The sequence below is a fragment of the Mus caroli genome, unplaced genomic scaffold, assembly GCF_978045245.1.
Source record: "Mus caroli unplaced genomic scaffold, Mus_caroli_1 scaffold_11, whole genome shotgun sequence".
In the NCBI taxonomy this organism is placed as follows: domain Eukaryota; kingdom Metazoa; phylum Chordata; class Mammalia; order Rodentia; family Muridae; genus Mus; species Mus caroli.
The window spans coordinates 72,123,081-72,145,385 of NW_028227266.1; the positions used below are offsets into that span (position 1 = coordinate 72,123,081).

General features: G+C 37.8%; 1 protein-coding gene across 1 annotated transcript in view; it reads right to left on the reverse strand.

Moving 5' to 3' along the window:
• Positions 1-14,039: 14,039 nt before the first annotated feature.
• Positions 14,040-22,305, reverse strand: part of Unc13c (unc-13 homolog C) — a 502,014-nt gene continuing 493,748 nt past the window's right edge. The window contains exons 31-33 of the mRNA XM_085844784.1: positions 19,408-19,500; positions 18,144-18,303; positions 14,040-15,721 (exon numbers count right to left, since the gene is read on the reverse strand). Coding sequence (XP_085700910.1) covers positions 15,436-15,721; positions 18,144-18,303; positions 19,408-19,500 — 539 coding nt within the window. The 3' untranslated portion in view covers positions 14,040-15,435. The remainder of the gene's footprint in view (positions 15,722-18,143; positions 18,304-19,407; positions 19,501-22,305) is intronic.

The window sequence follows — 22,305 nt, forward strand, 5'->3', positions numbered from 1 at the left end:
TGCACATGGATAGGAAATGTTGCTGCATTGGCAGATGGGGTTGAATGCATTGAATGTGACTGCAAAGGCACACATACAATAAGGAGATAAAACTGAAACATACAGCTGCTAGTGAATTTTCTATAGCTAAATGCCAAATAGTGACTCTTAGGCACAGAGAGGGAACATTTGCCAGGTCATCACTGGATATGATATCTGGAGAGAAAAGTGCAGGCATCCGAGGCTTCCTCAGTCCTCCGTATCATCTGTGCAGCCGCTTCTCATGGGAATCACTTTATCTTGATGTTTGTTCTCAAGATCAAAGGCACAGAGAGTTATTCTAAGCCTCAGGGTGCAGAGGTTTGATGGGAGAAATAGGTAAGTAGGCAGGGGCGTGGGTTCCCAAAGGGTATGTATGTATGTGGGGATGAGAGGGTGGGGAGGGGATAGTAAGGCTCCCTTTAAAAAGGTGATCTCAGAGCTTAATGTGAGGGTTAGGTGTTAGCTAGCCAAAGAAAAGGGGTAGAGCCAAAGGAAGTCAGGCTCAGCCCAGAAGCTGAAATAAATTTCAACTCATCTTTAAAAAAAAAAAAGGTTCAGGGAAGTGTTTATACGCCATCACTACATTTGAAAGGTAGTTAGCTGTTCAAAAATTGCTTTTCCTCTCACTGAAAACTGAGCGTGTCGTGACCATTACAGACACTGTTTTGAGGAGATTTGGTCAGTGCTCATTTACACAGGGCTTGCCACCGAGGAGAGCTTCCTGAAGGTGGAAGGAGTTCACCAGTGGGCTTTGAAATCCATCTTTATCAGAGGCAGTCACACTCTCGGAGTGGAGAGATCCGCATTCCTCACTGGCAGGTTGAACAAAGAAGTGTGAGTACAGAATGATCCACAAATGGGCTGTCCCCTTGAAAGTCATGTCCCCTTCCCCTAAACAGTGTAGTCAGGGAGCAGTCTGAGGCCAGAAACGTGCTGTGTAAGAACATCACCTGTTGCAGCTCCCTGAGCTCTGTTCCTGATATGGAATCAGAGTCTGTGTAATCTAAACATCAATTACATATGAAAAATCAGACCTAGCACTGAGAAACACCACGAGTCACAGCAACTTAATCAATGTGGGGTTGAAGAGATGACTCACTAAAGTACCTGCCACATAAACATGAGGGGCTGAGCTTGGATCCCCAGCACCCATATAAAAGCTGAACCTGAGGGTTGGGGCTGAGCTCAATGATAAGAGTGCCTGTTTTGCATACAAATGCCCTAGGTTTAATGCTTAGAACTACCAATACCAATCAATTAATCAATCAGTCAACCAATCAAACATCATCAACCCCCAACCACCACCCCCAGGCTGCTTTGGGGGCTGATGAGATAGTTTAGTGGTTAAGAACACTTCCTATTCTTGCAGAGGACCTGAGTGTGGTTCTTAGCATCCACCACCATGTGTAACTGCATCTCTGGGTGATCCAGTGGCTTCTTTTGGCTTGGGAATCTGCATTCATGAGTGTGTGTGTGTGTGTGTGTGTGTGTGTGCGCTCGCGCACGTGTGTGTGCATGTGTGCATGTGGGCTCAGTGGTGCATGCCTAAAACCCAGGTTCTAGCAGGCTAGAGTCAGATGTGTTCAGTTGGTTTAGTGAGAGACCCTGACTCAAAAATGAAGGTGGGAAGAGATTGAAGTAGAAATGGCACATCAACCTCTAGCCTCCATACACGTGTGTACACATGTGAACATGCACCCACAGAATATGCAAACACACATATACAATACCCACAGTATTTGAAAAAATCACTTAGAATGGAATCTAACATTTTCAATGTGGGAAGACAGCTTTGTATTTGTTCATTGAATAACTTCAGTAATTAGTTTATGGATAATCATTAAAATTTCGCTCAGATTTTGTTATATTTTATTCAGCAGGGAAAGTCCTTTCAAAGCTCAGTGGCAGCCAGTAATATGGCTGTAGGAGAAAAGCTATCTTTTTTTTTAAAAAAAAGATTTATTTATTATTATACCTAAGTACAACGTAGCTGTCTTCAGACACACCAGAAGAGAACATTAGATCACATTACAGATGGCTGTGAGCCACCGTGTGGTTGCTAGGATTTGTACTCAGGACCTTTGGAAGAGCAGTCAGTGCTCTTAACTGCTGAGCCATCTCTCCAGCCTGAGAAAAAGCTAATCTTGAGCACACTGGGTCATCCTCTCTCCTTGAGATGCCTGTGAGCAAGTAGCATGCTTGTCATGAGCTGTTATTCACCATGTGCTACCCCTAGTATCCAGATTCCTACAATTATGAATAATATCAGTCATATAATGTCACTTGTTTTACCTTTTCTAACTGCCCATAGCCTCTATGTGTTTAGCACAAGCATTTCTTGATAAAATAATCCTCAAGAATGTGTCTGAATCTTCATTTAAACTCCATAAAACGCTTTTCTCAAATATTACTCAACTGTAGTTCTCTGTCAGTGGGAGAAGGGCACTAGAACTTAATTGACTGCCTGCTGTGTACCAGGGAATTATATATTATTACACATATATTTATATACTATATTACAAAATAAATGAAATATATTCCATATACTTTCCTAATAATTTTCCCTAACACTCTGAGCCTGGGTCTCTATATCACTCTCACCTTCGGGTACTATTTACTCTTCAGTGCTGTGCTGTCTGAGCAGGAGAGAATCCAAAATGGCTACAAAGAAAAGTCTTCATATGTAGCCATGTTTCCAGAGGGAGCCTAGGGTGCAGCCTCTGAAACTAGCTAACACAGCTCATACTGCTGTTCCCACCAAACAAATAGAGCACAAAGCCCTCCGGGTCATCCACTCCCCCAGCTCCGTCTCCTGCCCAGTATGAGCCTCATTCTGTCTGACAAAGGAGACTGCAGATACTTAGGAGAGATGGTTTTGAGATATCAGCCCCAAATGATGAGGCTTTAATTTATCCAATTAAACAAACCCATGGCAATTAAAGCAAATAAAATGATATTTACTCCTACATGATGCTCGAAGAAAGGAGGAATTTGCTTGAATCAATTAGTGTTTTCCAGCAGAAGTCATGTAACTCATGGGGATTTTGGAAACAGTTTTAGTAACTCATACTATGTCTAATAATAAGAACTACAAAAAAACCAACCAAACAAAACAACAACAACAAAGTACAAATTAAAAAAAATTCCCCAAGTCTTTGTATCCACATGAGGAAACTATGTAAGCATCCTCATGGGATCGTTTCTCCCCTAACACACATGATTAAATACTATATTAACCAGCACTTAAAATATGCTAAATGCCTGGTTCAGTTATTATTCAGAATATACATTTGCAAATCGCAACACACTACAACTCATAAAGACATACACTTGTGTGCTAATTAAAAACCAAATCAAAACATTATGCAGAATATTTGTTCACAGTAAAAGCACTTACTGAGTAAGGTAGATGCCTTTTATAGCAGGACTGCATTGTGGTCAAATGAGCAACAAACTGTTAGGGGCCAGAAGCTCCACTGAAGAGAGAACCCATTATTTGAACATACACATGAAAGAACATGTGGTGAAAATAATCACACTCCTTGGGAAAGGTATAAGAAAGACAGTATTTAAACTATTAATATTGAGATAATCTTTAGATGCTGTATCCTGTGTTGAGGCTTTTAAAAGTATTTATTATTTGGTATATACATGTTATATATTATAAATAATGATATATATTATATACTATATATTTTCACATATACTATATATAAAAAATAATATAAAATATATTACATATTATACTGTTACATACTTTATAGAATATATATTATATAATCTTATATATTATAATAAATATATTTAATATTATGATATATAGTACATATTATACATAAAATAATTGTGTTATATTATATATAATAATTATATATTATGATATACATTATATAATATACTTTATATATGATATATTATAATGTTATATATATGTATATATATGTATGTATATACTAATTTTAGTAGTTTTTACTCCAGATTTTCTTCTCTCATCATCCCTCACTCTCCTGTGGGAACCTCTCTTCCTATCCAGTTTCATTCCTCCTCCTATAAGTCTTTGTGTGTGTGTGTGTGTGTGTGTGTGTGTGTGCATGCATGCATGTGCATACATCTTTATGTGTGCATGTAAATATGACCCACTGAGTTTAAGTAGGGCTGCTTGTATTTCGTAGGTGGGAGGTTATTTACTGGAGTATGGATAACTTATAAGTGGTTACACCACTGAAGAAAGTGACACCCCCTCCCCTAGCAACCAATAACTTTCCTCTGCGAGGGATGGTTTCCATCATGTTGGCGGGCCAGCATTTAGAGATTATCTCAGCATTCATAGTTTATGAATATCTTACTTAAACCCTTCTCAAGGACCATGATCTCTGAGGTCACTAGTCCAATGGTCAGATCATGTTCAGAAGACAACATTTTATAGCAGCTCTCCTTGTCTTCCAGTTCTCACATTCTTTCCACTACTTCTTCCATAATGGTCCTTACATCTTGCAGGTGGTGAATGTTCTTGTTTATGGCTGGGCATGCCATGGACACTTGGACTATATGTAAGTCTCTGTGTTAAAGAGTGAAGCTCTATTGCTGAAAGTCTAGAAGAGTCCTATTATCTACCCCCCCATCCTTTTTGTTGTTTTTCAAGATAGGGTTTCTCTGTCTTGGTGGTCCTGGATCTCACTCTGTAGACCAGGCTGGCCTCAAACTCAGAGATCTGCCTGCCTCTGCCTCCTGAGCACTAAGATTAAAGGTGTGCTCCACCACTGCCCAACTTATTTCATTAAAAAAAATTCTTGATTAAAATTATGTACACAAGTGGCTGAAGGCCAGATATGTCAGATCTTCCTGGCACTGGGGTTATAAGTGGCTATAAGTCACCAGATGTGGCTGCTAGGAACTGAGCTAAGTTGCTTTGCAAAAGCACTGTGTGTGCTTCTCCACTGAGCCATCACTCCAACCCTGCCTTTTTCTTTACTTTGTTAATGATGTTGATGGAGATGTGTTCATAGGATATAGATTCTGAGGTCTTGCTTGATGATGGCTGACAGTTGCTTGTTTCTAGGCGAGGTCTGGGCTAACAGGTTCATCATACTGGGAAAAGTAAGCTCCCGGGGCCCTTTTTGGCTGCTTGTTAGTTTTTCTGGGAAAGCTTTACTTTTGGATAGGCTACTGTCATCTATCTTTGAGAAGGTCATGGAGAGGGAAGGTGGACTGGCTGATCTCAGTAGAGTCCAGTTGTTCCAAGCCTTTCTAAACTGAAAATAATGCACCTTTCAAAACTGTTACTTTTATTGTTTCTAACTTTTAAGAGATGGAAAGCATAAAACAGTGAAAGAAATAAAGTGATCTCACCTACTCTTATTTTGAAATACATTCCTTTTTCACTTATTAAATCCATTATACATATAGATGTATATGGAGCATGTATATGTAAACACTTTTACACACACACACACACACACACACACACAATCTCCACAAACATCTATATTAGCCTGTATATTGTGCTAAGTTCTATACTCGGGGAGAGCACCCAATTCTAACCACTCAGCATCCAAGGAGATTGTGGGTAGTGTATTGAAACACCCAATGAGCAGAGCAGAGCTAATCCAGCTTTCAAAGCATCTCATGTATATTTGGTGACACAGAACATACAGACAAATAGTAATCAAATATTCACACACATATATAATTGCCACCACTATTTATTGCTAGGAGAAAAATAACAGATATTTAAAGAGGAAACTATGGTTAGATGACAGGTAAAGTTTCCTCTTTAAAGAGGTTTTGTGATGAGATCTCAAAGCTGAGGAGAAATTAAATGAGAGGAAGTTGAGATGCAATGGAGGACATCAACTTCCAAGCAGAGGGCACAGCCTGTGGGGAGGTCCTCAGTGGGAGTGAGAGGAGGCACAGCTGATGAACAAGAATGTGAGAGGCGCCAAGGCCTACTGGGTGTGTCCGTTCTGCTGGACTTAAGTTCAATTCTTGTCACTGAGACAATGAGAAGCTGCTGTGTATTAGTATTTCAGCGATGATGAGACCGACATTTTAGACTAAGTAGCAAAATTATAGAGTGAAGTGAAGGAGGGTCTGTGGGGATTTGAGTTGAAAGGGTGAATGCTTTGGGAGTAGCACAGAAGTGTGGAGAGCTAGTGATTTAGTCAGGTCTGAGAGGTGTCCCATATAGCTGAATAGATAAATTTTGGCCATAGTCTGGGTTTGAGAAGACAGTCCGTTCTGCAACATCACTAAGCTCTTGGTCTGCTATTTCACCAGGTGAATTCTTTGCAAGGAAAGACATCAGGTGTCAGGCTGGAAGACAAGCTGGGGATCTCAGCTTGGCACTGCGCTTTAGTCTTCTATGTTGAATATGGGTAACGAGGTGGATATAGACACTGAGGGCCCCTAGAAATGGTCAGAACCAAGTGGTACAAAGTTCTGGGGTCCTTAAGGGAGATGGTAATTGAAGGTATAAATATGAATGAAGGTGAAGTGCCCCTGGGGGCTTTCTTTACTGTCTAATTTTAGGAAGTAAATGTAAAAAAATGTGTTTCACAAATAGTCATCTTTAGCTTGGTGTTATGAGTAAAAGAATTATAAAATAATTTTGAGCAAAGAAAATATTTCAGTATATTCTCTCTTATTGCAACTGAATGCTTCTTGCATTAAATAATGACAATGAAAATAATCAATTTTTAAGTAAAGATTGTTTCAAAAATAATTTAAAAACTAAGACAATAAAAAAACTAAGATAAAATCAATAATATTACTAAGGACTGTGCTAATCATGGCAACAGTAAGAACAGAACAGTGAAAATCTGGTTTTGTCCCTACACTCTTTCTGCACTGCCCCAATGCAGGGGGAGAGATGAATCATGGGATTAAAATGCCATGAATCCTTGGAATGTGCTTCTGTGACATTTGAAAAAGTTGCCAAATAAAACAGTGTTTAAGAACGCCATTACATTTTATAGTGCTTAGAGTTAGCTCATCTTTGACTATTTGCTGGTACGAGCTGGAGCTTTTGTGATGAAGCCATTTTCTAAGAGCATTAATCTTAAAATTAAAGTGCCACTGGTTCTGTTTGATATGTTTTTCTTTTAATAGGGCTCTCAAGCCTGGGGTTTATCTTGTGACTCAAATACAACTTTGTAGAAGGGATGAGGAGCAATTTGTACTGCTTTTAAACATATTTACTTTCTAAAATATTTAAATTTATTTTAATTTTTTGAGAAATTCATATATTAGCATTTCATTTGTATTATTCTACTAGTCCATCTTCCTTCTAACTCCTCATGTGTTTCCCTTTTCCAAAATTCATGAGCTTTTCTTTAATAATCATTACATAAATATACATATATGTATATGTGTGTGTGTGTATGTATATATAACCTACAAAGTCTACTCAGTGTTGCATGTCACATGTACATGTGTACAGGTCTGACCGTTTGAAATTGGGCAACCTTATCTCTGGATGTAACTGGATTACTTGTGGTTCTTCATCCAGGTGTAGGAATTTCCTCTTTCCATGTTGGCATGGCAACTGATATTGTCATTATACTGGTTTTATTCAGACAGCCATATTGAGATTTCAATTTTCCCAAACCTTCATTTTCCATTCCTCACCCTACTCATCTATCATACTCATTTTAATATTTTGCTTTCAAGGGATCAGATCATGTATCTTTGTCTTCGACTATGTATTTTTTCATTTATTTTTTCCTTAATTAAAACTGTATTTAGTTTTATACAGTATACTCTGATGATAGTTTCCCTTCCCCTATTCCTCCAAGTTCTTTCCCATGTCCCCTCCTATACAGATTCATACCCATTCTATATCTCATTAGAAAACAAACAAGCATCTAAGGGATACTAAGAAAATAAAAGATAAAGCAAAAACAAACATATTGGGATAGGACAAAACAGCCAGAAGGAAAAGAGCCCAGGAAAGGCACAAGAAACAGATATAGACATAAAGACACACTCAAGAATCCCATAAAGATACAAACCAAACCCCACAATATGCATGCCAATGTGTAGGGTAAAAACCAAAACAGAACAAAGTAAAGATAAAGCCCTGTCATGACATTATGAGACAAAGACCCTCCAGACTCTATTGAGTTGGTTTTCTGTTGGCTGCCTATTGCTGGCTCATATGGTCTACCCTTAAAAACCGTTTGTTTCCTAGTCATCTTGCGTTCACTAGTGTTTGCTGCTCTATGATTTTATTAATTTGTGTTTTATCTTTCTTTTTTGTTAACTTGTCCATCTTATCTCCCTAGAGAACCAATTCCTGGTTTTCTTAATTCTAAGGGTTTTTAACTCACCTCAGTCCTTAACCTGTACCAATGATTGCTGTTCTCTGCTTTGGGTTTGCTGTCTTCTTGGATTTCTAGAGTCTTAAGGCCCATCATTAAGTTGTTTATTTGAGACCTTTCTGGTATTTTAAGGTAAGTCCCCACAGCTTTCAGTTTCCCTTGGGGACCTGCCTTAGCTGCACCTGATCATTTGGGTAGGCTGTGCTACCATTTTACTTAGATTCTTTGAAATTATATAATATTCCCTGGTTTTTCAAATCATTCCCTGTTCATTAAAAAGTATTGATCAATATTCACTAATTTGCATAGTTTCTTTAGTTACTCTGGTAGTTGACTCCCCCTTTTTTCAGTATAATCTGGTAAGATATAAGGACTTAGGTATTTAAATCTCCTCTTGTTGTATGAGGGCTTACCTGACCTATTGCAACCTTTATTATTTGCTTTATAATAAAGTAATTATTTACAAAAAATTGGAAGCACCAATATTTGGTGCAGCCATATTTACAATTAAATCTTCATAATGAATTGTTTTCTTGTCTAGTGACCTTCTTTATCTCTTCTGACTAGTTTCAAAATCTATTTCTGTTAGATATGAGAAAAGGCATTCCAGCTTCTATTTGTTTCACACGTTGGCGTCTTTCTATTGATGCTTTTTTCTTTTTGAATGTGACTATTTAGATGTGTTTCTTGGAGCCAACATAAAATTAAGTCTTGTTTTTCTTAAACCATTCAGTTAATCTGCCTCTTTTAACTGGTGAGTTAAAATCATGTCAGTAAGTCGTTCTTGCCAATACTATGTGAGTCCTCTGTTCTGTATGGTTGGTTACTAACTGTGTTCTTTTTTTTTTTAAAGATTTATTTATTTTTATTATATATAAGTACACTGTAGCTATCTTCAGACACTCCAGAAGAGGGAGTCAGATCTCATTACAGATGGTTGTGAGCCACCATGTGGTTGCTGGGATTTGAACTTCGGACCTTTGGAAGAGCAGTCAGGTGCTCTTACCCACTGAGCCATCTCACCAGCCCCCCTAACTGTGTTCTTAATGCCAATGAAAATCTAATTCTGATCATATATAAAACAACCTCAAATATTTGTTGGAAAAAGAGAAAAGTATCTCAAAGGATACAGTATGAATTTGGGCACACTTTTGTTCTGAGTTACAGTTCAACCTAGAGCAACTGTACAGCCTCTAAAGTTATGTTTGGTTTCGATGTAAAGTAACTGCTATACCATATTGAATACATAATGACTAACATATATGCTTTATCTGTGGTATGAGGAAAAGCTGTGGAATAGGTAACCATGAACTCATCGTAAAACTTAGGAACTAAAATAATATCAATAATGTTTTTTATATTCAACTTAGTAAAAATATTTAACTATGTTGACAACCATTTTCTAGTACATAGTTACATGAGTTCATCCCTTGATATGTAAGGGATTTAATTGTTAACATATAGCCCTTGAACATAAAACAAAGTACCTCTCATGTCTCTGATACTTCCATGTTTTGTGCATTAAATTCTATATTAGCATTAATCATTTCCCCTGGGGTGGGAAAGATGGCTCAGTGGTTAAGAGTGTGTCTTCTTGCTTTCACAAAGGACCCAAGTTTGGTTACCAACACCTATGCAGAGTAGTTCACTATTACCTATAACTCCAGCTCCAGGGAATATGATACCTGTGTATCTGCAAGCATTTTCACTCATGTGTACATATGCACATGCATGTACATGCACACATGTGTGTGCTAACACACACACACAATTTAAAATAATTAAGTCTTTAAAAAATAATTTCTATTTTTTCCATGTTCAAATTTTCCTGATATAGGTGAGCCATCTTTTAAAAATATCAACACTGACTTCTTTATTTAATACTTCATCACCTAAAATATCATTTAAAACTTTTTTGAGATTATAATTTAATTTATCTCTCTGAATGTTTCCATATACCCTTCTTCACTCTCATCCAAATTCATGACTTGCATTTTATTGTTATAACATGCAAATATTTATTTACACACACATGCATATTCCCAAATATAACCTGTTCAGTGGTACAAGCCATGTAGGCAAGATTATGGCAAGCAAGTGAATTTTCTGGAGATGGCCCACCATTTTTCATGGCTGTCATGAGTGATCTCTGAGAGGCATGGACCCCAGAGACTTTGTCCCAGGATTGCTTCTTGATGCTGATATGCCTTTCCTGCCACTTTACATAGTCTAATCATTCCTGGCATTGGGCCACCCTACTGGGCAAATTTACTGCAGATCAACATGAAGATGAACTTTCATGAATTAGTGCTGTTTAGATTGATTAATGACTTTATAGGAGTCCTGATTTCATTCAAATAATTTTAGGAGGAAGGTTAAAGGAGATGGTTTTAGTTCTTTTGCCAAAAGATATAATAAAGTCAGAATCAAGACTAAAATGTGTCCACTCCTCATAGAAGAGTAAGTAAAGGCTGCATGATAAGGAGGACAATGAGCTTTCATAAATTACACTAAGAAGAAATATTGGCTTGGGACAGATTTGTGATCAAGAAAAAACATTCATTTTAGGTTAGGTCCAAGGATGAAGTCACAGATGTGCACTATGAAGAAGAGAGGCCATGAGCAACTGGCTTTAAGCTTATAATGAACTTATAGAATGAAGCACTGCTTTGAGCTTACTATTGACATCCTCTGTAATTTCCTTTTGTGTAACATTTTATCTGTGAGGTAATTTTATAAAGAACTATTGTCTAAGAAGGTATAAGAAGCTGAGAGAAAAAATAAAGTGAGCCTGTTGGGGCTCTGCTTCATCTACCAAATATATATGTATGTGTGCACATATATATGTGTGTGTATGTGTTTATATATGTGTAAATATATGTATGTGTATATATGTTTATATGTATAAGTCTATGTCTATTTCTATATCTATCTCTATCTATAGAGATATCTCTATCTATCTATATATGTATATATGTGTGAGTGTGTGTACATATGTATACGTGTATATATATAGGTATGCATGTGTGCTTGTGAAATAGATGAAACAGATGGTTGGGTCCAGCTGAGTGTTTGTGTATATGCATGCCTTTCTCTTTATCCCTTTTCTTTCTCTCTGTCTCACAAGTTAATGAGATCCAGCATCTCCAGACCAAATCTGAGTGCTAATATTTACAAAATTTTAGTTTGCTTAGTTTAAAATTCTAAAATATGAAATATGAAAGCATTTTATTGCCATTAAGGTAATTTATAGGAATTCTATCTCCATTATAAATTGAAATATTTTCAATTGTAGGTTTTGTACATATTTTCTTTATGACAAGTAAAAATTACATATAATGTACAACATGAGTTTTGATATATGTCTCTAGCATAGAATTACCAAGTACAGGTTTTGAATACATGTGTAGCCTCAAAAACTATTTTTGGTGTGGCAAAACAAGTAAAAGGTTTTTACTCTTCAATTTTTAAGTCTCAAATACAGTTTGATTAACCACAGTCACTACTGTATACAATAGATCTCCTGGGTTTCTTTCTCCTAACTCACATTTTGCTTTCTTTGAACTCCCATCCCTAAGCATCTGGTGGTCATCATTTTGTTCTCTATTTCATGGGTTCAACTCCCCCAAATTGTGTATGTGAGTGAGCACATTCACTGTTTCTCTCTGTGCCTGGATTTTCTCAATTAACCTTTACACACACACACACACACACACACACACACACACACACACACACACACAGTCATAAATAATAAAATTTCCTTCTGTTTCTAAAGCAGTCCACAGTTATATACATACATTCTTTTCCTATCATTCCATTGTTAGACTAATAGACCAAAGATTGATCAAATATCTAAATCCTTATTCATGATCATCAGGATGGAAAGAGGAGATAAAATAACAATAAGTGGATTTTTAAAATATGTGGGAGAAAAAATGATCTACAAATAAAAAGTGGGTCTTAATGTAACCTTTCAAACTTGTCACAAATTGAAAATAAATGTAATTTGAAATAAATATATATTAAATGTGGGGATATATCTTCTTCCATGTGTCATGTCATAGGTTTTGAGTCTGTCAAATGGTGGAAGCTTGAGCCGGAGAGACAACTGACCAGAGATGCCTGAGCATCAAGGACTTGCTTTAGAGGTGAGTTGAGTGAGTGTCAACACAGGTCAGGAGCAGGGAATCCTGCGTGCTTAGAAACCTTTCATGTAGTGAAGGGATAAGCAGACCTATCCATGTATATTCCTAGGCTTCCTATAAATATGGTCATGCTTCATTGAGTGTGAAGAATAAAGGTGCTAAATTAGTTCATAATAAGGGTAGACTATATTATCATTTATTAATTTTGAAATATTAAAAGAATAAAATAACTGTCCTTTCAAGCATTAAGATGAGATCACGATGAAAGACATGAAGCTGGGATTGTCACTTATACACGTGTCTTATTTAAAGTTGTGTTTCCCTATAAAGTAATGCAGACGGGAATGACTCTGAGCAGGTTGTGGCTGGGATATCTCATTGATTACCTTAAATAATTCACTGGAGTGCCTTTGAATGATGACTGCTACATTAAGGTTTTCAATATTTTACCTTTAATATTTTACAGTTTTTAGGTACTTGAAATATGAGGTCTACCTGCACATGAACGACAGGAGTTGGCATTTGTGTATTTTATCGGGAGTGACATGAATAAGCTGCCACACAACTCTGGAGCCCCTGAGTTGACAGATCACAGACTTTGTATATGATCATAAAGACATGAGGATAACAGAAATACAGCTGCCTTTGGAGGAAGAAGCTATAAGGGACAGTAGTTATAACCGCTTCAAAGTCAGTATCTGTACTTTATAAAGATAGTAAAAGCTAGACTGAATTCGTACAACTACTTTTAACATTTAATGTACACTGTGTGTATATATATATATATATATATATATATACAGTGTAATTTGAAATATATATATATATATATATATATATATATATATATATATGTATATATATATAAAGGTGGAATGAGGGGTGAGAAGGATGGCTCAGTGGTTAAGAGCATGTGCTGTTCTTCTGAAAGACTTGAGTTAGTTCCTAGACAAGGCAGTTCACAACTGCCTGTAACTCCAGCTCCAGGGCATCTGGTCCCTTCTTCTGGACTCCAATGAACACCCACACTCATGTGTGGATACACAGACCCACATGTACACATAGTTAAATAAGACAAAACAAAGTGATCTAGTTAACACACATAGATGATATTCTTAGCTCATTGTTTTCCTGAACTTATCTGTGTAGCTGTGATTGGACCCTTATCCCAGTGTTTCACATTCTGATTATCGATAAGCTCCTATTATCATGACTAAATCTATTAACTCTATTATCTACTAAAATGACTATCAATAATAACTGAAGCTTTTCTTTAATAATGTTGCTACCTTGAATATGTTTAACAGTGAATCTTCTTCATAAGTTTAACACTATCCCACAAACTCATACTGGGCCATTTGATGAATTCTTCTTACTTTCAATGAATGCATTATCTTGTAATATACAGTTGTTTATGTTATCACATATTGAGTGAATATTAATATCATATCACTAGTGTTTTATCATTATTAGGTAATGAAAGAAGTAGGCAAAACATCCAGAACTGTTGCATGAGTTCAATACACATCCATTTATTAATGCATATGTCAGCAATTGCGTCATACTAGGCATTTGGAAAAGTCATTAACAAAGCAGTCGCCTAAGATTTGAACACAAATTAGCCAATCTCACCAGCTTGTGTGTTTTCAGACCCAGAAGCAGAATGGTTGAGAGAGATGGCACTAAATCACTTCTGCTCCTCACATACTAGACCAGCATGTTTATATAACACAGTCAACAGAACAACTTCTCAATCCTGGGCACATGGGGAATCTCCTCACAGCCGTGGCTGTGAGTTACAATGACAAAATGATGCTTTGCAGCCAAATATTTAAATACAGACTCTGGAAAGTCAGATAACAAAATCCAGACAATGCAAGTATCTGTAACCAAGTTGCATTTGGGGCATATAAAGAACACGAGTTACAAAATCATGAGCCATTTACTTTTAGTTTATTTTACATTTTTCCCTCCTAAATATATACGAAGTTGTGACTTTGGTTTTCTGCAATCTACAGTAGTGCTGCATTCAGCATAAACCATTGAATATTTTTAAGAGAGACATCTGGATGTAGAGTTAAGTAGTCATAAGTATATTGTTAGTATTTTCCTTCCAACAAGTTACTTATCTTGCATTCCATGACTTTCCAAAGAATGAAGTAGGGTAAAGCTGAGACATAATGCTACACAGCAAACTCATCAGGTTACCATTTTTTCTTTTTTTAAAATTACAAATGTGATGGTTGGGGGCTTGGCAGTTTTAAAGAACACAGTTTCATCAATATATTAAACATTAACAAACTATTTAGCATTGCTTTGTGTAAGTTTGCTTCGAAAGCATTTCTTCACAGTGATATTTTAGAAAGGTTAGGAACTGGTCAGCATAAAATATTTCCCACCTTTTCTATTGTAATTTGTATGCAAAAATCATCACAATATATCTGCAACTATAAAATTACAAACTTTCTAGAAGTTGCTGCATTTCTAGGTGTGGTAGAAAACTGGATCTGCAGGGCGTCTACAATAAGGTAAGGCTAAACAGAACAGAAGTTCAGTCAAAGATGCTTTCTGATAGGTTGATCTAAATGAATCTAACAAGGACAACCAATGGACAAACTCAAGAATTTTTTTTGTTTGTTTGTTTGGGTTTTTTGTTTGTTTTTTTTTAGTTTTCTTCGTGGAGGAGAAATTGGTAATGAGAAGAACATTGTAAAAGATAGCCTTGATATTTCACTTTACATCATATTTTGGCACTTCATGGAACATTTATTTCTCAAAGACCAGACTGGTATAAAAGTTTTTCACATACATTGTAGACATTGTGGTTGATCACTGGCAAACATCAAAACACGGTGGGTTTAAACATTCCCATGTATTTCCACATGCATGTGAGGGTCAAACAATGGGAGTTTATGAATTCTCAAAGACAGTATTTGGAAGTCTTTGTTTCAGGCACTCTCTTCAATAGACCTCGTTTCTGATTTAAGTCTCACAAACTCTTTAGCGACATCGTCGCTGGTCCTCTGAGAGAGTATTCTGAGGATGGTTAAACCAGTTTCATCCATAGAGAGATTTTTCAGAAGAGGGTACCATGCCCCGTAGCTCCCTTTCTCTGCTATGTTCTGTAACTGAATGACTGTCATCCCAATTATTCGATCTTCTCGGGCAAAGCAGTAGTCCTTAACTGAGAGGTGAAGTTCATAGGCTCCTGGGCGGTTCTCGTTACCCAGAATGCTGTATGAATTCAAGACATAAAATGAGTCAAACTTGCACTCTCGGTGCTGAAATACTGTTAAACTTTGTTCACAGCTTACTATGTGGACAGAACCTTATATCAACTCTGTTTATTTACATGTTAGATCACTGTTAAATAGATAATGCTTGGAAATCAAACATATACTTTCCCCTAGATATAAAAATGATGCTTTATTGCAGATGTGTCAGACTTTTGCCACCATCTTCTACAAATGTGCTGAGCTACATTTATAGATGTCCTGTGGTGTCTGTATCTTCTTACTTCATTGATGGTAAGTATATCAACTAGGGCTCGCAAATGAATTATTATGTAGTATTTAGCTATTAGATACAGAGGCTCTGGATTGATAACCATAATAGAACCTGGATGAAGTATACTGTTGGAAGAATAGCTGTGTTATTTCTTTGCCAGCTACTAAGAATATTTGCCTCTGATTCCCAGAGAAGCTTTTCTATCCAGTAGCCTTTTTCTTGGGAGAAGAGAAATTCCTAAGATGTATAATTGGTGCACATCTCCAGCGTACATCAGTTTCACCAGGGCTGGCACTGCAGTGTTAATTCTTCCCTCTGACAACAGTTAGCCTTTACTAGTACAGACAAAGATAGCTTGCTGTATATAATGGCATGCTAGGGAGGTAAGGGGTGGGATGCAGGGAGTATTTTTCCTCTAGCCCTGTTTTAATCAATCAGATATTCCCAACTTTCTAAAGAATGTTCATCTATTTGTCACCAGTGCAAGTCTCAAACTCCTGTTTCAAGTGCTATTTTTTTTTTTTTAAATTTCTGGAGCATCTTATGTAGCCAGATGTTCATCTATAGGTTACATTGGTAACTAAACTTGGTATTTGTTTAGAGGTCATCTGAAATCATACAAACAGGCCAGACTATGGTATACTGATGGGTAAGAACCAAAGAATAAAGCAAGGCAGGAGTGGCCTTATGTGTTGAACATGCTGGCCTTCCCAAGAACAATGGTTATGGTGCCTTCTGATACTACAGCTGAAACTTTGCCCAAGTTATTTCCAGAAAGCAGGTGTTGCAGACATCAAAATTAGGTCAAGGTTGTTGTGTGACTTGAAGTGGAAGGCTATCTATAGTTCTGTGAGGTGGTTTGTTAGCAACCCTATGGTTATTGGGATTCTTGATACACACGGCAGGATACAGAAGCTCACAACATAGCCTTGGATGGCTGGGAACTTACTAGGAGACCAAATTGGTCTTGAACTCACAGATTCACCTGCCTCTGCATGCTGGAATTAAAGGTGTGTACCCCAAGAAAGTGAGCTAGTAAAAGCACAACACTTTTGAGGGTATGTTTTGGTTGTGTGGAAATCTCTCGGGCTCTGTCCTATTTTCTTGATGCAGCACTAGGTCAGCTCATTTAGACTTATAGGATTAAGATTGCCAAGTTTTCCAATCAGGTAAATCTTCTTAACATGCCAAGGGATCTCCAAATGCATTTATTAAAATCAAATTCTTGCTGTCATTGTCACCTGACCTAGGTGGTTGTGCCTCAGACCTGGGTCATGCTTCCACCCCTCACCTTACAATCGAGTGCTGACCCATGGCACTGTGATGCTAGAGTTTGCCACATTCCACCTCCCAGTGGGTGGTAGATTTTGAGCAAAATGTCCTCCCATAAGGACATCAGAAAGAATAAGGGTGGGGTCAGAGACTTTGCTACCTTGGTTTCCTGTTATGTCTGCCTTGAGTAGGCAGTCTCCCTTCATGGAAGATCACTACTTTTCAGAGGGGTCTGACAAATTTTTACTAACTTTGGTGATGTCCCTTCTCACCTAGCTTTCAGATCCCTCACAGTCCTCCTGTACAGACACATTTGTGAGGGCAGGCTGGTATTCTACCTCTCATCCAGATGTAAATTCTTCACTTGTTTTTCCATCTGGCTAGTAACTATTTTATCTCCTGCCTAGAAAACTTCAGGGTACCATAACACACTTGGTCTAGCTTACAACCATTTAAAGACACACTTGGTATTTACTCCTCATTTGGAAAAACCCTCTAGACTCCACCTCAAGAACTGAAAATTGTACTTTCATGTGAGGGCTTCACCAAGTCATTTAATCTCCCCCCTTTCCCATTATATACTGTTTCTTTAAACATGGTAGTCCTTTACTTGATCATGAGAATCTTCTCTAGAAAGACATTTCAATGATAACAAAAGCCAGAGATTATCCGAGTCTAGTGTTCATCTGTGTCCAGTATCCATAACACTGCCTGATAGGCACAGCTGCTGTGGTAAGTAATCAAAGCCTAGCTTGTGTTGTTGGTGAGGAACAGGAGTGGACCTGTGGGTTTTACTTTCCACCCTGAATCCTCCAGTGGGTTTTAGCCAACAACTAGCATCCAGTTAAGTGAACTAGTGGTATTTTGTTTGACTTACAACTGGAAGGTTTCATTGTACTTCGGTGACCATGTGTTGCTTTTTGTCTTTGTCCCTTGTTTTCTCTTCTTGTCCCCTAGGCTGGGTCCCAGCATGCACACTTCCACAAAGGGGCGGAACATGGCGGTGGTCTGCCAGTTTAGGTCGTTGATTGCAATTACTGAAAAGCAAAAACAGAGTTTAGTAACCGAGCTTCCTCCTCTTCACGGGAGCTTGCATTTCAGTGTGCCCTTACTGTACCAACAAGAAAATGTCCCCCAAGCTGGAACACTGCGAAAGCTGACACTCACGTGAATGGTACTCATACAGAAAGTTAAGAACCCTGATGATTTTTCATACTAAACATTAGGGAAGCACCACCACAAAATATTTAGAAAATAGATTCAACTTAATTCTATGTTAGTGCACAAAAACTCAGTATCCATGCAAAAAATCAGTTCATCACATATTATAAATATTTCATAGTCAGTATTATCTATAAAACGTCATCATGGTCATCTAGTTCATTACTTCTTTCTCAGTTGCAAATTCCATCATATACTCAATGCTATGGCCATTTCCTATCTCAGGACTCATAGACAATTCTAAGTAAATTTGTTTATATGTCTCTGCTTGGTCTTGGCTATCAAAGTGTCTTAACTTTTCTACTGCTAAAGATTAAAACTCTTGGCTTTGATATGTACATATTTTTAAAAGACACTGAAGGATACTAGCATCTGATCGTGTATAAGCACAAGTACCCCTTGGGTTACTTTGTCCTATATCCTTTTCATATAATCTTTTCTAATCCACAGCAGTTTTGGAACATGGTGCAATTAAAACATACATTGGGAGACCGCATTGCATATTAAAATGACCAAGTCTACAATAAAAACAGAATATAGGCATGTTCAGCAAAGTGGTAGATATTTACTGAAACCTTTCAGTTGGAAAGCAGGGTTCATTTGTTTTTATAACATTGAGCCATTTATTAACAAGGAAAACTACTTAGAAGTCACATAAAATAAGTAGGTTATGTGAATAGTTAAGAAAATATAGGTCAGTTTGAGAAATTATATTTAACAATAAAACAAACCACTTTTGAAATTTAGTTACCAGAGCAGTCTTTATATGTTTTAGCTTAAGAATTTGTTTTTCTGAAGAAATTTTAATTGTGTCCTATAGTAGCATACATTTTTAAAAAATGTAAGAGAAATGATAGATTTTATATGATTTCTGTAGATGTTGAAGGTTAATAGGTGCAATATCTGAACCCCAGACGTACCTTTCACAGTGACTTTATGTTCTCCAGTCCCTGGGGTGGTAGTGACATCCACATGGACAGAGATCTGGCCTACAGCATCTTTGGAGGAACGACCTGCAAACAGAAGAAATGTACTAGCATGGATGTTCACACTGTGGGAATCTATTTTCTTTGCCTGAGGATTAAATGGTAATTCTATTAATATCTCATGTTGGACACTGATCAGTGCTCACAGAGTTTACAAGTTTGGGTGCCATGTACTCTGGTGGAGTCAGCTTGACAGGCAAAAGCTTGGAAGCTATCTCATGAGGAAAAGAGTTTCACGGAAGCTCCCTCCTGGAGTCTGGCGAAAGCCAGCTCTCCAGTTGGGTCAGTTTGACAAGCAGAAGCTTGGAAGCTGCCCACGAGGAAAAGAGTTTCAAGGAAACTCCCTCCTGGAGTCTGGTGTCCCCCCTAACCCATAAAATTATTTTCTACTCCCGCGTTAGTCTAGTGTATGGATCCACGTGCTCTCTATTTAGTATTACCTTATTATAAGTGCCTTTTAAGATTGAATTCTGACATAGCTAAAGCCTCTCCCAGTGTTCCAAGATCCCAGATTACAGCAAGGAGTTTAACCTATTCAGTAACTAATTAAGCACTACAATAAAACAGAGCCATTAACTCAACTGGTCTGCAGGAAGAGCCTGGGAATCTCACTGAGATAGAAATCTTTAGTACAGGTTACATTCCATGCCAAGAGCAAGTTGATATATTATCCTGATAAATGGGGATTCTCCAGACAAGATAAGATTTTACAAGGCCTAGGAATTTAGGGGTCCATGACACTACATTATTCTTGAGGCCTGTCAAGAGTTAAAACCCCCTGGTGCTATTAACACTAAAGTGTGAAATTCTTGCCTGGCATTAGGCTGATCCTAGGCAGGGCTGTTAATCTCTATTGTAAACATTTATCTAGTTCCTACAAATTCCTTTCTTTTGTATCTGGTAAATTTCAGTGTCTTATTGTGATTTGTAGCTCCTGATAATTCGCTGTAATATAAAATAGTCTAATGCTCAACCAGAGATTACATTCAGATTCTACACAACCTCTCCTGGGTGTGTCTGTTTGTCAATTTAATCCTAAGATTTGCCTACCTACTCTAGAGACCCGTTTTTACGCAGACACAGAGACCCAGGGGGTCTGTGGCACTTGGGACTTGGGGAGAGCTGTCCTTAGACCGATTAGTACAAATACTAAATGCTATACATTCAATGAAAATTCACCAGATGCCCAATTCCTACCACCATGAAAGTTTTCAGTTCTCCTTGGTGGGGCCAGAAAGCCATGCAACTGGGGGGAGCAGGTCCAGGCTGGGAACAAGAGTGAGGTCAAAAATCTCATCCTGAGACCAGCAGGAGCAGGCCTGCTTCCTCCCTGCTCTGTGCCTCCATGTCCTCCATCATCCTTGAGAGAATCACATAGCATGCTGGGCAGATTACAGGTTAAATGTCCTCTATCCTTATAAGGACAGATTCAGTAAGCACCTGGAATTCCTCTTCATGCAAACGAAGCATTCCCAGCTCCTCAGCCAATAATGTATACTCACCCTGAAAACCCTTACTCACTCTCCAAGGTTTTATAATCTTTGTTAATCCCCCAGCTCCCCAATAAAAAGAGCTTTTTCACTGAAAACAGTGTCAGGAGAAGGCTGTTTCTCTGAGACTCATGCTGACTGAGATCCTATCTAACCCACTGGCCCAGCCCGGCTAAGGTTTGTTCCTTCTAGTTGAGCCCAGTGTACAATGGTGCCTGTATATCCAGAGGAGAAAAGCAGACCTGGGCCAGCACCCCTTCTCCGTCCTAATAACAATTTATGGATTGCATTGTTCTCTGTACTCTCTTGTGACACAGCAGAGCCCTGGGAACTAATAAAAACTGACTGCATGCTGAACTCCAGTCCCCATGAAGCTTAGCATAGGACAAGAGATACCAAGTGTTACTGCCATACCTAAGCTTAGAATGTACACATTTGCATCATTTACAAGGTATGCAAGTCTACTATGGTCACAGTGAATCAAGGGCTGAACATACTTAGAAGAGTGCTTGCCGTTTAGGGTCAGATAAGTGAATTCAAGCCATTGATGCCTTCTTAAGCACCTGTGACTCACAGTTTTCTTATTTGTAAACTGAAGAGAATGCCAACCACTTCCTCTACCCACACTTATTAACCTATCATTTATAAACACACCAATTTGAAGCATATGCATTATTAATTTTACCATGTATCTTTCTACTAAAAAAAGTGTGACATTGTTTTCCTACTACACTGTATATGAAGCAGCTACCACCTGTTATATGGCCTGAAACCTCATAATGCCAACTGCAAATTAACTATTCAAGGACTCCTTCATGAAAATGCATCACTGAGATGTTTTAAGTGAAATTATCCCCATTCATTTGCAATGTGATTCTACACTTAGCTGGACCAGAAAATGCTTAGAACATAACAACCATTTCAGTAAAGTGGCAAGATACAAAATCAACATATAAAACTCAGTATCTTTTATACATACCAATAATGAGCCCACTGAAAAATTATGAAAGCCATTTCATTCCCCCCGCCCCACCCAAATAAAGTTCCCAGGAAAAATCTCCACTAAAGAAGAAAGATTTATAAAGTGGGCTTGAGGGCTCTGACAAGTTAAAGAAGACACCAGATGATGTAGAAGCTCCAAGGTCCTGGATAGGTAGAATTAATACTGTAAAGATGGCCATGTTACGAAAAGTCACAGGCAGATTAGTGAAATTGCCATCAGAATTCTGATGACAGCAGATATGGTGGCATAATGCTTTTAATTCCAGCCCTTGAAAGGTAGAGGCAGGTAGATCTCATTGAGTTTGAGGACAGTTCCAGTACAGCCAGGGCTATGCAATGA